Consider the following 18,241-nt stretch of genomic DNA (forward strand, 5'->3'; position numbering starts at 1 on the left):
ATTTCCGCCAACTCCAGCATGATGCCACCACCAAACACATCTTCCCTTCACCCCCCTTGACGGCATTCCGTAGGGATCGTTCCCTCCGGGACACCCTGGTCCACTCCTCCATCACCCCCTACTCCTCAACCCCCACTTATGGCACCTCCCCATGCCCACGCAGAAGATGCAACACCTGCCCCTTCACTTCCTCTCTCCTCACCGTCCAAGGGCCCAAACACTCCTTTCAAGTGAAGCAGCATTTCACTTGCATTTCCCCTAACTTAGTCTACTGCATTCGTTGCTCCCAATGCGGTCTCCTCTACATTGGAGAGACCAAACGCAAACTGGGCGACCGTTTTGCGGAACACCTGCGGTCTGTCCGCAAAAAAGACCCAAACCTCCCTGTCGCTTGCCATTTTAACACTCCACCCTGTTCTCTTGCCCACATGTCTGTCCTTGGCTTGCTGCATTGTTCCAGTGAAGCCCAACGCAAACTGGAGGAACAGCACCTCATCTTCCGACTAGGCACTTTACAGCCTTCTGGGCTGAATATTGAATTCAACAACTTTAGATCTTAAACCCCCCTCCCCCCATCCCCACCCCGTTTCTTTTTCCCCCCCCACCCGCCTTTTTTTTCAATAATTTATATAGATTCTTCTTTCCCCACCTATTTCCATTATTTTTAAATCTAAAACTAAAACCTTTAGTCTTTCCACCCCACCCCCACTAGAGCTGTACTTTGAATATCCTGTCTTGCATTCTTAATTAGCACTTTTCTCAGACAAAGACCGCCACCTTCAACACCTCTTTGACCCTTTTGTCTCTGACATCTTTTGATTATCTGCTCACACCACACCCTCAATGTGTCTCTTCCCCCCCACCCACCTTAAACCAATTTATATTTCTCCCTTGTTGAAACTATGCTTCAGTTCTGCTGAAGGGCCATGAGGGCTCGAAACGTTGACTGATTTCTTCTCCGCCGATGCTGCCAGACTTGCTGAGTTTTTCCAGGTAATTCTGTTTTTATTTTGTTTTGGAAGTAACTGCAGCCCACATATATGCAAATTGCATCTAATCAGTCTTTGAGTGCTAAATCTTTGGGTGTATCTGTTTTAGCATTTCCAGGCAATTTCAAATGATAGTAATCAGGGTCATACTAGTTTTCTAAAACCAGATTTTCAAACAAGTGTGTATCATTAACATGACACCCATTTAGCTCGTTTTCACCCTTTTACCAAAAATAACTTCCATGATATAAAAACTGAAAATGCTGGAAAAACTCAGCAGACCTGACAGCGTCTGTGGATAAAGAAACAGAGTTAATGTTTTGAGTCCATATGACTCTTCTTCGGAGCTCAAGTCATATGGCCTCAAAACACTAACTCTGTTTCTCTCTCCACAGACGCTGTCAGACCTCCTGAGTTTTTCCAGCATTTTCTGTTTTTATATCAGATTTCCAGCATAGGCAGTATTTTGCTTTTATCTTTTTTGCTGTAACTTCCATGGTATCTTGTAAGAGTTAAGTGCATTTTCAGTTTTTAATACTTGGATGAGCAGTGGCTGATCCTGTGTGAGGGTTTTCCTGCAGGACAAATTTTGAAACTTGGTATGAGATAAAATAGAAAGATTTCAGAATATTATGTGGACTGTTTTCTTTTGGAAAATGGGTCCAATACGCAGATGCAGGTTGGAGGGCCAGGTTTCCCAAATGCATGCTTTTGGAACCTTAATAACCAGGGGGCCATGTTGAGAAATTTTAGATAAATGTTGAGAAAAGTTTGCATTATATGAAAAAAAAACAATTGCAGTGATAATATTAGACTTTGGTCTCTGATGAGCTTGAGAGTTTAAAATAGGTATGTGAAAATATTAAGTCTGATAGCAATTATTGAAGCTGTGAATTAAGGAGCCGGAAACACTTACTAGGAAGTTGTTAGATAAGAAAGCAACAATGGAGCCATTAATTATTTCAAATGTTAACTGCACAGAATTCAATTGAAATTAATATCATTGATGAGTAGGAGATCATTTCAAGATGATCATTTCAGTGAGGCTAAGTAGAGAAATATATTAGCATAAGGAATTAGTATAGCAGATTCAAGCGATATATAAAAAGTCAAAGTTTAATACGATGAGAATTAGGAGGTTAAAAAGGAAAACTTGAAAACAATTTGTCACTGACAATATAGAGATATTGAAAATGACACCACACGCCAATTATTGTTTGAAAAGAGAGATTTTGGTATCCTCCTCCTCAAGATTTATCCAAAACATTAATTTATCCTTCAATTTGCTGACCGGCTTTGCTTTTTTGTCAGATTTCTAGCAGTCTCTTCTTTAATTTTATTTTTGTATTAGTGCTAGGAGATATTGACCCAGAACTTTCATGGAGCGGCAATCACTGTCAGATTGCCACTCTGCCCCTTTTCACTTATCCAGGTCAGGAGCAGCACTTTCCTCACCCAACCTTCCGTCCTGGGCCTAGTGAGAAATTTGCGGCGCAGCAGCTCCAGACTCCCTCCTGTGGAGGGCAGCAGTGTCGGGGAAAGTGAAACCAAGCCCCCTTTTGACGGCACTAGCTGCAGTAAAGCAGGTAAATTTAAAGGTCCCAGCCCCTTTGAGAAGTCAGGGAGAAGGTAAGCCTATAAAGTAAGTGAGTGAGGTGTTAGGGTGGTCGGTGGCAGGGGCTGGGTGGGGGAGACATTGTGGGGGGTTGTTTGGGGCCGACTGGTTGTTATACCCTAATGAGATAACAATCTGATGCATCTCCCTCCAGCTTTCATTTGCTGAGACATAATCCGACCTCCACTTTCTCATCAAAATATCTTCCCGAAGATAACAAACGTGAATACATTTTGCTTCTGTTTCTGAATAAACTTTCTGATATAACTGTTTTAATTGCAAATCATTTTTCTGTAATTCAACTAACCTCTTTGAGTTAAACATTTCAGCTGAATTGTCCTATATTCATTCCTCTTAAACAATGTTATCAAATACAGTACAAAAACAGAATTACCTGGAAAAACTCAGCAGGTCTGGCAGGATCGGTGGAGAAGAAAAGAGTCGACGTTTCGAGTCCTCACGCCCCTTCAACAGAACTGAGTATAGTTAGGAGAGGGGTGAAATATAAGCTGGTTTAAGGTGGAGGGGGGGAGAGAGAAGTTATGGGGTTGGTGGGGGGGTGGTTGTAGGGATAAGCAAGCAGTGATAGCAGCAGATAATCAAAAGATGTCACAGACAAATGGATCAAAGAGGTGTTGAAGGTGGTGATATTGTCTAAGAAAATGTGTTAATTAAGAATTAGATGGCAGGACACTCAAGGTACAGCTCTAGTGGGGGTGGGGTGGAAAGACTGACAAGGTATTAGTTGTAGATTTTAAAATAATGGAAATAGGTGGGAGAAGAAAAATCTATATAAACTATTGAAAAAAACAAAAGGGAGGGGGAAGAAACGGGGTGGGGATGGGGGGAGGGAGTTTAAGATCTAAAGTTGTTGAATTCAATATTCAGCCCGGAAGGCTGTAAAGTGCCTAGTCGGAAGATGAGGTGCTGTTCCTCCAGTTTGCGTTGGGCTTCACTGGAACAATGCAGCAAGCCAAGGACAGACATGTGGGCAAGAGAGCAGGGTGGAGTGTTAAAATGGCAAGCGACAGGGAGGTTTGGGTCTTTCTTGCGGACAGACCGCAGGTGTTCTGCAAAGCGGTCGCCCAGTTTGCGTTTGGTCTCTCCAGTGTAGAGGAGACCGCATTGGGAGCAACGAATGCAGTAGACTAAGTTAGGGGAAATGCAAGTGAAATGCTGCTTCACTTGAAAGGAGTGTTTGGGCCCTTGGACGGTGAGGAGAGAGGAAGTGAAGGGGCAAGTGTTGCATCTTCTGCGTGGGCATGGGGAGGTGCCATAGGTGGGGGTTGAGGAGTAGGGGGTGATGGAGGAGTGGACCAGGGTGTCCCGGAGGGAACGATCCCTACAGAATGCCGCCAGGGGGGTGAAGGGAAGATGTGTTTGGTGGTGGCATCATGCTGGAGTTGGCGGAAATGGCGGAGGATGACCCTTTGAATGTGGAGGCTGGTGGGGTGATAAGTGAGGTCAACGAGGACCCTATCATGTTTCTGGGAGGGAGGAGAAGGCGTGAGGGCGGATGCGCGGGAGATGGGCCGGACACGGTTGAGGGCCCTGTCAACGACCGTGGGTGGAAAACCTCGGTTAAGGAAGAAGGAGGACATGTCAGAGGAACTGTTTTTGAAGGTAGCGTTATCAGAACAGATGCGACGGAGGCGAAGGAACTGAGAGAATGGGATGGAGTCCTTACAGGAAGCGGGGTGTGAGGAGCTGTAGTCGAGGTAGCTGTGGGAGTCGGTAGGCTTGTAATGGATATTGGTGGACAGTCTATCATCAGAAATTGAGACAGAGAGGTCAAGGAAGGGAAGGGAAGTGTCAGAGATGGACCATGTGAAAATGATGGAGGGGTGGAGATTGGAAGCAAAATTAATAAATTTTTCCAGGTCCTGACGAGAGCATGAAGCAGCACCGAAGTAATCATCGCTGTACCGGAGAAAGAGTTGTGGGAGGGGGCCGGAGTAGGACTGGAACAAGGAATGTTCCACATACCCCATAAAGAGACAGGCATAGCTGGGGCCCATGCGGGTACCCATAGCCACACCTTTTATTTGGAGGAAGTGAGAGGAGTTAAAGGAGAAATTGTTCAGTGTGAGAATAAGTTTAGCCAGACGGAGGAGAGTAGTGGTGGATGGGGATTGTTGGGGCCTCTGTTCAAGGAAGAAGCTAAGGGCCCTCAGACCATCCTGGTGGGGGATGGAGGTGCAGAGGGATTGGACGTCCATGGTGAAGAGGAAGCGGTTGGGGCCAGGGAACTGGAAATTGTTGATGTGACGTAAGGTGTCAGAGGAATCACGGATGCAGGTGGGAAGGGACTGGACAAGGGGAGAAAGAAGGGAGTCAAGATAACGAGAAATGAGTTCCGTGACACTGACACGATCGGTCTGCCGGGACAGTTGTTTGTGGATTTTGGGTAGAAGGTAGAAGTGGGCCGTCTGAGGTTGGGCGACTATCAGGTTGGAAGCTGTGGGAGGAAGATCTCCAGAGGAGATGAGGTCAGTGACAGTCCTGGAAACAATGGCTTGATGTTCAGTGGTGGGGTCATGGTCCAGGGAGAGGTAGGAGGAAGTGTCTGCGAGTTGACGCTCAGCCTCCGTGAGGTAGAGGTCAGTGCGCCAGACAACAACAGCACCACCCTTGTCAGCAGGTTTGATGACAATGTTGGGGTTGGACCTGAGAGAACGGAGTGCAGTAAGTTCAGAGAGAGACAGATTAGAATGGGTGAGAGGAGCAGAGAAATTGAGACAGCTAATGTCACGCCGACAGTTCTCAATGAAAAGATCAAGAGAAGGTAAGAATCCAGAGGGAGGGGACCAGGTGGAGGGAGAATATTGGAGGTGGGTAAAAGGATCCGTTGAACGGGGAGAGGACTCCTGCCCAAAGAAGTGAGCACGGAGACGAAGACGGCGGAAGAAGAGTTTTTATCAAATACAGTGCCAGCTAATTGGAATTCGACACCTTCTCCTTGCCTTTGAACTGCCTGCTTATCTTGTTTGTCTTGCTCTTCCCTATGAGCCTTTGATCTTGTTACAACACAATCAGGAAACAATCTGGGATGTTCCTTCTATAACACCTCTGTTGAAAACATTTCTACAGGCTGCTCAACTACCATAGGCATCACCACATTTACGATCCAGCTATATCATTACCCAGAATAAATTGGCAATGGGCAATATTTCCACCACTCCAACTATAACTTTACCTGTCTTCCATTTGCATTTTAAATTTACCTTCCGCAACAAAATAGATTTATCATCTTCTTGAACCTCACTTATTATTACCTTCTCCTGCAATACTCCCTTTTAACAGCAAATATCACTATCCCACAACATTAAGGATTGACTAGCCCTTGTGTCTCTAAAAATTTTAACATCTTTACCTATTCCACCCTGTACACATAGAAAAGCTTTCCCTTCGCATATAAAATCTTTAAACATTTCTGCAACCTGCTCCTCAGGATTCTCTTGAGTAAACTGTGAACACAATCCCACTTCTTTACATTTCACTGATTCTTCCTGTTTCACCTGTACACAAACCACTGGTTTCTCCTTTGCCTGAACCTCAGAACCCACAGTACTTTTACGTCCAGATCTTTTCTGTACCCACACACATCCAACAGATTTTTCCTGTAATCTCTAACACACTGACTTTGTGTGCCCCACTTTATTACAATGAAAACACCTCTATGTTCGAATGTCACTTATACCTTCAGTACCTTCCTTTTATTCTGAGAAAAGACTCCCTGGGAACGTCCAGCTGTTCCTTATCTTCCCTGACTACCTGCCTTCCTTTTACCTTCCCACTTTTTATCCTTTTCCAATTTCAAAAGGGTGACACAATAAAGGTTTAGCTCTATGAACTAACTCATAATCATCAGCTGTCTCTGCTGCTTGCCTTATGGAATCAACCCTCTGTTCCTCCACATGCATTCTCACTACTGAAGGGATTGAATCTTTAAATTCTTCCAAAAGAATTACTTCCCTAAGAGCTGCATAGGTTGTATCTATTTTTAACGCCCATATCCACCAGTCAAAATTACTTTGTTTTACTCTTTCAGACTCAATATAAGTTTGCCTAGGCTGTTTTCTCATATTCCTAAATTTCTGCCTGTATGCTTCAGGAAACAACTCATATGCACTCAAAACAACCTTTTTCACCACTTCATAATTCACCAACATTTCTTCTGATAGCGAAGTATCTACCTCATATGCCCTACCTCGCAACTTAGACTAATAATAACGTCCAGTTTTCCCATCACTGGGCCTCTATCCAGCTCTTCTTGTCCCACCCCCCTAAACCAACTTATATTTCACCTCTTTTCTATTTTCACTTAGTTCTGTTGAAGGGTCATTCGGACTCGAAACATTAACTGTGCTCCTCTCCACAGATGCTGCCAGACCTGCTGAGTTTTTCCAGGTATTTTTGTTTTTGTTCCAGTTTTCCTGTGGCCATTTCATCTGTTTAGCTAGCTTCTCAAATGAAATAAAGAATGCTTCAGTATCTTTTTCCTCAAATCTTGGAAGAGCTTGTACAAATTTAAACATATCACCACTGGGTTCTACTCTGGAGATAAATCCTTCCTCACCTATTGGTATCTCTTTTTTAACTGCCAACATTTTCAGTTGGAATTCGCTCTCTCTTCTCTTTCCTCCTCGATCTTCTCAATTTCTAATTCCCTTTTAAAAGCCATTTCTCTGTCCTTTGCTTCTAATTCAAGCTTTTTCATTTGCAACTGAAGTCTCACTACCTCCAGCTGTGACTCAGTAGTGTCAGGTTTCACTTCCAACTTTAGATGCTGTGCTATACTTTTAATTATATCTGATTTCCTAGCACCCTCAGGTAACTCCAATTTTAACTTATCTGCCAACTGTTAACTTACTTTTGGTTATTTTCTCCAACCCACTCAGAATTATCTCTTCTACTCCCAGACAAGTTTTAGCAATTACCAAAGCCATCTTGCAGTCTCTCCACTTCTAAAATATCTCACCAACTCCTGAATTCACAGTGCTTCTTGTACTCATAGCCTTAAGATTCACCAATTCCAAACCAATCAAGGAATTTAAAATATTTTTATCGCAGACAAGCCCCAAATTGTTATGACCCAGCAGTTGGTAAAGCCGAGTTATTTAAAAATCCCAGAGGGAAACTTTAAACAACTGTCATAACCTACATTTTAAGTGGCATGATTGAGATGCAACTCTAAATTCAGGAATCAGACCACCAGTTCTTGAGAGGTTTTATGTTAAACTAAATGAAACATGCGATTAATTTACACAAGTTAAATATATACACATGGCTACAAATTACTACTATCATAACTTTTATCAAATTCCCAAACTAATTTCCATTAAGGCAACAGCACCCATGGATGTAACCAGACACCAGGCAAAGCATTTTCACCTTACAAATTCAAAATAAAGTTCCTTTCACTTTGGTTTCAATGGAGACAGTTGTAGGCTTACAGCTACTTTGATCTTACATTGCCTCTGCCCCGCACACACAAAAACTGCTATCGGTTATATCCAGCACATCTCATTGAATGTAAATTCTCATTGTATCACCAGCCTCTTTGAACTCCACCTCTTCTAACAATAAAACCCCTTTCATAGTACCAATTTTATTAGTAATATAAACATTGCTTGGTCTCTGCTAGCTAGGTGCCAGATTTCACCCGACTTCTTGAATGCTCTCTTCAAAATATGCAAATGCACTCTACCTCTCTTACATCTCAAAACACATCAAAGCATCCAGACTATCTGGCTTTAATCCATTTAAGACACACCCACAGACTAAACTTCTATTTTAAAAGAAAAATATTTTCCAATAATATTATATACATTAATAGCTTAATGACACTGCAATATAGCTTTTTCCAGCAGTCGCAATGCTCCTATTTTAAGATACAGGAAGGAATGGAAGCATGCAGCATGGAAGGCACTTGAGCACATTGCAAGCTGAAAAGAGTTCACACCAACTCTCCAATGAAAGTATAGACCAGGATCCTTTTTCTAATAAGAAAGTTCAATTATATGTATCTTTACACAATATTCCAATTTTCGGTTGTTAAAACCCTCTTTTTTGGGTTAAAATGAGCTTGAAAAATTGAACTGAATTCAAACTTTCCTAGATCAGTTCATTCTCACATTTGTTCTCTATTATTTTAGACACACAAAGATTACAGATTCTTTTGCTCTTTTTAACATACTTTATTTCAGAAAAGATGATGGTCATCTGCTCTTTCTACTTATATAATATAAAAGCAAAATATTGCAGATGCTGGAAATCTGAAAAAAAAACAGAAAACGCTAGAAAAAACTCAGCAGGCCTGACAGCATCTGTGAGGAGAGAAACAGATCTCTTTTTACTCACTTGATCTGTAGCCTTTGCCTCATCCCATCTTAATCACACCAAAAGATTGTCCTTTTGTGCACATGAGTTAAACACTGCAGAAACTGGTAATGTCAATGTTGTTTGGGTGTTGTTTAACCCTCTTTATCACAATGATTGCTTTGGAACATTAATATTAATTAGAGTAGGAGGACTGTGTGGTATAGTAATGTGTTGTAGATTCAACTGGGTATGCTATATTTATCTGATAAGGTCCTGAAAGAGGAAAAGCATTTCAAATGTAATTTTTCCAGAACACTTTAAGTAAATCAGTAGTATCTTGAAAATAATTTCTTTATAGCCTGATGGAAAATAACTCACTCAAGAATTGGAATGTTAAGTTTATTGCATAATATGGAATCAAAGAATGCCTTTGACATTACTGCAATTCGCTGCAACCTCTAAAGGCATTTTCGTTTAAAAGTGCAGCTACGCATGATATCCGTACTAAAGTGCTCCATTAAGATGATCAGTTTCAAACTAGTAGTGTCAAGGGTAACTTTGATTTGTTCGACAGCCCTAAATATTAGCGCCAAGCTGCACTTTGAGACTATAATAATTTATGCACTGACTTAGGAGCTAATTAGTCTGATTATACACGAGCCGCATTTGTTGTGGCACAGAGGTATTCCTCTCATTTTATGTAAAGGATTAGTGGCTCTGGGAATGTTTCAGACTGACAGATCTTGAATAGAAAGAGAGCTTTTATTTTTGTATATAGTATGCACAAAACATCAGCGATGTTTGTTGCTAATAGATTATCTGTTACATAAGGAAACGTTTTTAAAAAAAAAACTAAAAGTGGGGTTAAATGTATTATTACTTTTACCTCTTGTAGGTTCAAAAAACTGTAACTCATACAGTTTAATTGCACATATTTCGAAACACAATTAGTATGTAAGTGATAACAGAAGAAAAAAGAGGACTATTATCAGTGCAAAGTAAACTTTTTGATTATGCTCAGAAGTGCCTAGGAAGGCAGACTAAAATAAGCATATTACCCTTGATATGGTCATCAGAGGTCTAATGCCTGTTTTAGGACCACCACTAGAAATACATCATTTTTAAGTTTCTCTGCAAGTCACTCAACATCCCTCCTTGGAAATACCAGTAGATTGCCATTCTTTGTTGATCATTGGGTTAAAATCCTGGAATTCCAACCTAACAGAACTGACCAGTCTTGCTTTCCATGCTATCCTCTCTTTCCACTCACATTGTATTCTCTTCCACCCACAATGTCCTCTCTTTCCTCCTGCTGACACCCCCGCCCCTCCATAAGACGTGCTGTTTCCCCACTTCTGTGGTGCTGGCTGGCCATCCCCAGGCCCATTGCAGCCTCTTTTTGCTGGTTTACCAGCTGCCGACCAGGCTGCCTCCTTGCTGAGCTCTTCAGCCATTTCAACCTCCCTCACACCATCTCTGTCTCCTTGTAAATATTGGGGCCTATGGGTGTAAACAAGATAGTCACATTGTATAGACGTATAAACTTAACAGTTTTACATTATGACCTGGATGCTTTCATCTAATTCAAGATATTGTGCAAAAGCATTTCAAAATAGTCTCTATATCTATACAATATAATTTCCTATATGACCTATAAAAATGGATGTGTTTGAAATGTTAGTGCATCAGTTCTATAAATTCACTTTACTGCCTTAGGATGCAGGTTTTCCTTTACAGGTTTCCAGCTAGAAGTTGACCACAGGAGAATATTTTTAATTATTTTGCTGCTGCTGTCATCTGTAAAATTAGAAGTGTCGAGCACTGCTCAAAGTCTGTAAGGAGACTGTGGAATCTGAAGGAAATGAATTATGTGAAACAATATGCTGCAAATGATACATCATCTGGCCTGACAAAGTTTGCAATTTTTGTGAATGGATCAGCAAAAATAAAAGAAAATTAGAAGAAACTGAATTCTTGATTTGTTATATGAACATAGTGCAGGGCTATACCAAGAAAAGCTAAAATAGAAATATTGCCCATGTTTAATGATGATCAAATACTTTGTGCATGCAGATCTTTGAGTTTATGGCTTAATAACTGAATGCAGATCAGGAATGAATGCCTCACAACGGGTTGTGTTTTAACTGAGCTTCTGCACTAAAGCCAATATGCTACCGGTATATAGTAAAATACGTTCCATTTCAAGCTCTTGGGCAATTTAGTTCACACCACAGACATCCAATTTTCTGCTGGAGATTTTCTTGGAAAGTCCCATTAGTGAGCATTTGGTCCTTCTGATGAATGCCTTTAAGGTCTAACTTCTGTTTGAAATATGTACTTCATATCTTAAACATTTTTCTAGAAATATTTTTTGAAGAGAATCTTCATAAATGTTATTTTGAATTAATTAATGGTTCTAGCCGATGAAAATTATGTATTTTATCTTTATTCCTCTTCCCATCATATATATGTTTAAAATCTCTTCCATTTGTTTGAGCCATGCAAGATTCCTTGGTTGAGGAGTGAATAGGTGACCTAGCCTCAGGCCTCAGTTGGTGACACTTTTTTTCTTATTCGTTCGTGGGATGTGAGCATCACTGGCAATGTCAGCATTTGTTGTCCATCGTTAATTGCTTTAGAGAATGTGGTGGTGATCCAATTTCTTGAACCAATGCAGCCCATATGGTATAGATTCACCCACAGTGCTGTTGGGGATGGAGTTCCAGGATTTTGACCCAGTGATGATGAAGGAATAGTGATATAGTTCCAAGTCAGGCCTGTGTGTGGCTTGGAGGAGAACTTGCATGTGGTGGTGTTTTCATGCTGTCTTGTTCTTCTAGGTGGAAGAGTTAGTTAATTTAGAAGGTGCTGTTGAGGCGCCTTGGTGAGCTGCTGCAGTAAATCTTGTAGGTGTTGCACACTGCTGGATTCTCTCTTATTGGAGATGATCATTGCCTGGCACTTGTGTGCGGTGAATGTCACTTGCTACTTATCAGCACAAGCCTGAATGTTGTCCAGATCTTGCTGAATATGGACATGACTGCATCATTATCTGAGGAGTTGCGAATGGTACTGAATATTGTGCAATCATCATTGAACGTCCCCACCTCTGACCTTATGATGCAGGATGATCATTGATGAAGCAACTGAAGGCCTGAGACACTACTCTCAGGAATTCCAACAACAATGTCTAGGTGCTGATAATTGGCCTCCAACATCCAGTTGGTAGATTGTTGGGTGGGTGGGGGAGGGGGAGGGGGGTTGGGGGACAGAGGGTGTGTTCTACATGTTCTGCTGCACAGGAAACTTAAAATACATTTTAAATCATATTTAGATATGACTCCAACCAGTGGAGATTTTTTCCCCCGATTCCCATTGACTTCAGTTTTGCCAGGGCTCCTTGAAGCCACTAGTACAGAAGCAAAATACTGCGGATGTTGGAAACCTGAAATGAAAACAAATAAGCAGAATGAAATAAGCAGAATGCTGGAAATACTCAGCAGGTCAAGCATCACCTGTGGAGAGGAAACAGATTTAACGTTTCAGTTCAAGGTGACCTTTCATCAAAACTGATGCCAGACCTCCTTGATGTCACACTTGGTTTAATGCTCCCTTGATGTCAAGAGCAGTCAGTCTCACATCACCTCTTGAATTCTGTTCATGTTAGGACCAATGCTGTAATAAAGTCTGGAGTTGGGTGCCCTTGCGGAACTCAAGCTGGGCATCAGTGAGCAAGTTATTACAAGTAAGTGCCCCTTGACAGCGCTGTCAATGAAACCTTACAATCAGTGTTATTGGCCTTCCTGTTAACCCTGCCTTCCTTTGGGGGAGCATGTTTAGTTCCAACCTTCTCCTGATAGTTTGACTTAGATTAGAGAAACACACCCATGAGCATATGTCCTGCCACTCCAATGGAATATGCCATTGAATATTTGAAGCTAAATGTTACTGGGGAGAATTTTAACCCTCCCTCCTTATGGAAACTGGATGGTGGCTGGGTGCAGTTAAAAAGGAGCTGGGGACCCACACGCTTGCTTCCTGCCTCAATTTGGTTGGCTGCAATTTTAAATTATTAGATGGCTAGGACATCTGCTAGAATTTAACAGGATCCTTCTTCAAATGTGCAGACCAGGCTTTGATGATACATTGGGGCCTGAGTGCTATTGCCCTGAGCAGAAGAGCAATGGTAGTTTTCCTGCCAAGGAAGAGCTTTCAGGAATTGCATTGAGGGGCCAGAAGACGCCCAGTGAGATGAGATTTAAAATGTATTTTAAGTTTCCTGTGCAGCAGGACATGTAGAACACACCCTCTGTCCCCCAACCACCGCACCCCCCCTCCCCCACCCACCCAACAACCTACCATCCCCTAATTACCTTGTGCCAGGCACCGTTGTGGTACCTCTGAGCCAAACAATTTTAATAGCCAGGGAGACACTTCTTGGCTTCGTTGGTGGAAGTTAGCACATTATTGAGACTCGACCATTAAAATGAAGTTTTCCTGTCACTAAACCGCATTTCCACATGGAAGTTAAAATTGCCCTATATATGTTTAATGTTTTATATTGTTGATGGCCACGTCTGCACAGATTAATAACTTGCCTTATCTAGCCTAGGTACGAGGTTTGTAACTGAACTTAATATCTGTTCTTTGTTAGCAGCATTAGTAGCACGTAATTGACAGAAGTTAGCCTGACTATCTGATTATACTTGTCCTACAGAATTGTTTTGATACTTAGTTTAACTGTTTCAGAACAGAATATTTCCATTCATACTGTGTGAAGCTGAGATATTGTATGTTACCTATTTAAAATGGTCGTTGCTTCATAACAATTTTTAAAAAATCCCTCAAAGGTTTTTCAGCTTGCTACTTCCTCTGTCATTTTGAGTTTGTACTGAGCGTTGTGCAGCTTTTAAAGTTTATACTTCATTTTAAAGGAGTCAGTTATCATAATTTAAATGACCTATGGTTTCTGGGTTTTCAACACTAAGGTGGTTTGCAGACTTTTATTTTTAACACTTTTATCTTCAGATTATTTCATTTCAGGAGGGTTCAAGAATTTGAAACATATATATCACCAATGAAACAACAGGTTGGATGGCAACATTGAATACCTATTCATTATGTGTTAAAGACCAGCTGCTCCATTGGGATATTTTCTGATATTTTAGATGACGTTCTTGTCGTAGAATGATACAGCACAGAAGGAAGTCAGTCAGCCCTCTTGCCTGTGCCAGCCCTTTGAAAGAATTATCCAATTAGCCCCACTCATCCTGCTCTTTCCCCACATCTTAACTTGTTCAAGGGATGAAGAGGAGGCTGGTCTAATTTGCTTCGAATAGGCCCAACTTTGCATTGTAGTTTATATAAAATTTTAAAGAACCATGTGAAGGGATTCTATTTGGTTTTCTGATTAAGGTACCTGTGCAGATGTCAATGCACACGTATCTCCTAGCAGAAAGCACACAGATTTGTTACGTATTGCGATTCACCTAGAACATTTTAAAACACGTATTCAACTTTTATGTTTAACCCTATGATGATCCTCTTTGAATCTTAGTAGCTATTCAGCTAATTGTGGCTTAAGTGAGAAAAAAATCACCTTGGAAGTGCATAGTTTGCATATTATCAAACTGTATGTGCCAGCTCTTAAGTGTTTGCCAATAGTAATCTAAATTGCTAGCACACTGTGAGTCGTATTCTCTAGCTAACAAGCATATTTTTTCTGCTCATCTGTTGTCAGATTCTAATAGAAGTCTGTTTTCTCCATTATTGGTTTCCACCACAGCAATTCATCAGAGCCGCAAGGATCAGCTAAACCCCCATTAACCTCCTCCAATATGACATCACGAATACTGCTACGACAGCAGCTCATGCGCGAGCAAATGCAGGAGCAAGAACGACGAGAACAGCAGCAGCAGCAGCAGGCAGCACAATTCATTCAGCAGCGAGTGCCAGTCAGCCAGACACAGGCCATCAACGTCAGCGTCCCCACCAGCCTACCCACAAATACCCAGGTGCCAATGGAAGTCCTCAAGGTATAGCTTAATCCTTTACTTCTATATTCCTATCAAACTGTGTATTACACAAAATATCAGACCGTTTGAAGAGATATTCATTAAGCTTATGAAGAGAATAATATTCTCCCTACTTTAGATTAACCAGATGAGCAGCAAGAGAATTACGCACAGTATAAATATTTTTCAATCTTTACAGCTAATGATTTGTAAAAAGCATAAGCATATATGCAGACTCTACAATGCATTGTCTTTGAAAATGATAACGGGGTAAATTTGATTCAAATACAGTTGTTGCATTTATTTTAAAAGTTATTTTTTGGAAAGTACTTTTTGTCAGATGCCTGGAATTGAAGCTCTTCACAGAAACTGCTGCACTATCTAATACATGCTGGGCTTTCAACTCCTTGCCAGTGGTCACATTTAATCCAATTTCCTCCAATGAGTTGACGTCTTCTAATCGCCCTGATTCTTCATCAGACACGGAACTGCAGGAGCTTGTTAGTATCTCCCTATTATGGGGGATCTAGTAAATACCTTTCTAATTACTGGAGGGTCTCCTCTTGAGTAATACAAGAATTTTGATTGTTGTTCTTGTTGTGAATCTGCATTTTGGTTCAAATATTTGAACTGTCACTTGAAGTGTTCAGACTTTGATCATTTATTTCATTATCCTTACATTGTATAACAAAAGAACAACTTAAGAAGCACTACATAAGATGGTTAATTTTGCAGTGGCTGAAGAATAGCTCCATTATTTACTGCTCTGTGCATCAGGTCTTTGATCAATTTTATGGTTGTTGAAGCTCGTCAAAAAAAATGAAGTGCCAGAGTGATTCCTTTCTAGTCTCTTTAATTTCCTTTTTAATATCGCTATTTTGAAGGGTTTTTTTATTAAATGTTTCGAATGATGTAAAGTTTCACCTTTTAAACAATAAGATTTGCATTGTTTTGTTTCCATTGGTCCGAAACTTGCATTCAGCTTTGTAAAATCAGATGTAGTATATTTCATTTGAATGAATGAAACAGAAACAGCAAGGTAAAGCAGCTTTACATGTTGAATTTTATTTTGCTGTAATTTCCATTTTGTTCCTGAGAAAAAGGTCCTGTAACTAAAAGTCAGATTTGTATAAATTGGGCAATATTTGTAATCTGAATTCTTAAAAAGAATTTATTTTTGTTTCAACTGAAGTTGGTCACAGATTTTGAATATTTTGTTCACCCTACTTTTCACCACAATCCTGAAAATGGGTAGTAAAACCTCAACTTTCTACTGCTAGAAATCTGTAATCATTTTTCTTGTATCACAAAAACTATAATGGAGCCAAAGCAAATTACTTTGAAGTCCACATAGAAAGGATTGTAAGGGGATGTTTGGTGTCAAAAGTCAATAAATATATCTACAATTGAGTTTCAAAGCTGTGATACAGTCAAGGGAGGCTGGATTTTCCCTCCAGAGACAGGAAAGAGGAGTTGGGACTATTTCCAGGTCTGAACCCACATCGAGGGCCAAACAGTCACTCTTTAGGGTTTTCACAGAGGCAGCCTCTTAACTTGGCATGAAGACAGGTTCCCTCTCCAATTAAGCATGGTGGGCAGGTTCTCAAAGCTTGAGAGGAGCAGCAGGTTGCAGTAGATTACTGAGAGAGCGCTTCAACATGGAGATGCCCTCTCACCAATATTTTTAAAAATTTAAATAAAAAGATACAGTAGCCAGAGGCTACCAGTGTGAGGAGTGGGCATAGGGAAGAGTCTGGTGGGTACTGTGGAATCCCTCTACTGGATGGCCTTTGATTGCACCCACACCCAGGCAGGCAGGAACAACCAATTGGCCTACCTGGGATGCTGGACTCCTACCTCCAGGCAGTTAAACAGGCCCCTGTTGAGTCAGGAAAATGGAGCTGACTGGAAAACCCACAGCTCAAGGAGATTGGGTTAATTAAGCCCTTAATGAGCCTAATTGGCTGCCCACCTCATGGGGGTGGGTAACCCTGCCGACCCCAAAGTCACCTCAGCAAAGATTGCTGGTGCCGGGAATGGGTTGGGAAACTGGCATGCCAGCTGGCCCCGGCTGCCTCTGTTCCCATGGTGCCTGAAAATTCAGCCTAGGGTTCTGACAAAATTCCCAGAATGAAGCATGAGGCTCCTGTGGCTTAGCTGGTTCAGGCAATACGTGGCTGCTCCACATGTACTAAGACAGTTCCAGATCCAATTTCTGGATGATACTAAGTTAGTTCATCTCAGCCCAGGTGGTGGTAGACACTACAGTTAGCCTTGAGGTGAGGCAGGGAGAAGTCAAGACCTGCTGATTCATGACCAGCACCACCTGTTTGAAGTATACATGTTGAAATATCAGGTGAGGAGATCAGGCACTCATGGTGCTTATTCAGGGTCAAATAGCTGATTGATACACAGTCTACATTCATGGATATTGGTTACTTGGGCAAGTTATCAGAGAGCATCTAGTGTGTGTGGAAATGTATTGCCGCAAGAAAGGAAGGTGAGAAAACTGGAAAGTAAAAAAGGCAACACTATATGAAAGTTAGTCAGAAGTTTCAGGTTGAATAGAAATCTTATAGAATGGAAAGTTCTCAAATACACAATGGAAAGGCTTACATGGTAAAGTGTGCTATATGAGAAAGAGTTGAGGAGACATTTGTGATGTCTTATCTGATGGTACATAGTTTTGCGTGATAAGTACTAAGTTTTTTTTTAAACAGTGGTTTACAAATGAAGAAAGAGACATTATTCATGCTTTGTTCACTATGAACAAGTTTACTTGTCTAGGTGCATTTTTCATCTGAAATTATACTCATTTGGTGAGGCTGCTTCCTCTTGTGTGTTTCTACATGAACTGTTTGCACTGTGGTAATGTGTCAATTTGTGCAGATTGCTATGAAGTTGGCCAATCAGAGGTCAATTTTTTAGTTGATTTCTGCCCACCGCCATCTTAACTGGGCCCTGTCTGTTAGGTGGTCAAAGGACTTGCTTGACTCGGGCAGGAGGCCTCATTAATATATGCCGATCAGGTGAGATGTCAAAAACTTTGCTTGTGGGGCCAGGAGAAATAATCCTGCTACTAGCCTCGCTATGGAAAGTGTTTGGAGAGGCACTTTTGTGCATTGTGGCTTGCCATAGTCATGTGATCTTTGATATCACCCTTTTGTGTAAAAGCTTGAGAGCAAATGGTTTGTAATTATTGGAATGATGACTGCAGAAGGAGGGCATCAAGTTAATATGAAGTGTCAGATAGACACTGGTGCCACATGCAACATCATGAGCTTTGCAGGCCTGTGAAG

General features: G+C 41.2%; 1 protein-coding gene across 6 annotated transcripts in view; it reads left to right on the forward strand.

Moving 5' to 3' along the window:
- The window catches only part of mitfa (melanocyte inducing transcription factor a), a 315,941-nt gene that overhangs the window by 156,944 nt on the left and 140,756 nt on the right, over nt 1–18,241 (forward strand). For all 6 annotated transcript variants that reach the window (XM_078543693.1, XM_078543694.1, XM_078543695.1 and 3 more), the window contains one exon: nt 14,714–14,963. In XM_078543693.1, coding sequence (XP_078399819.1) covers nt 14,714–14,963 — 250 coding nt within the window. The remainder of the gene's footprint in view (nt 1–14,713; nt 14,964–18,241) is intronic.

Source organism: Cetorhinus maximus, chromosome 6 (assembly GCF_964194155.1).
Source record: "Cetorhinus maximus chromosome 6, sCetMax3.hap1.1, whole genome shotgun sequence".
NCBI classification, from domain to species: Eukaryota; Metazoa; Chordata; class Chondrichthyes; order Lamniformes; family Cetorhinidae; genus Cetorhinus; species Cetorhinus maximus.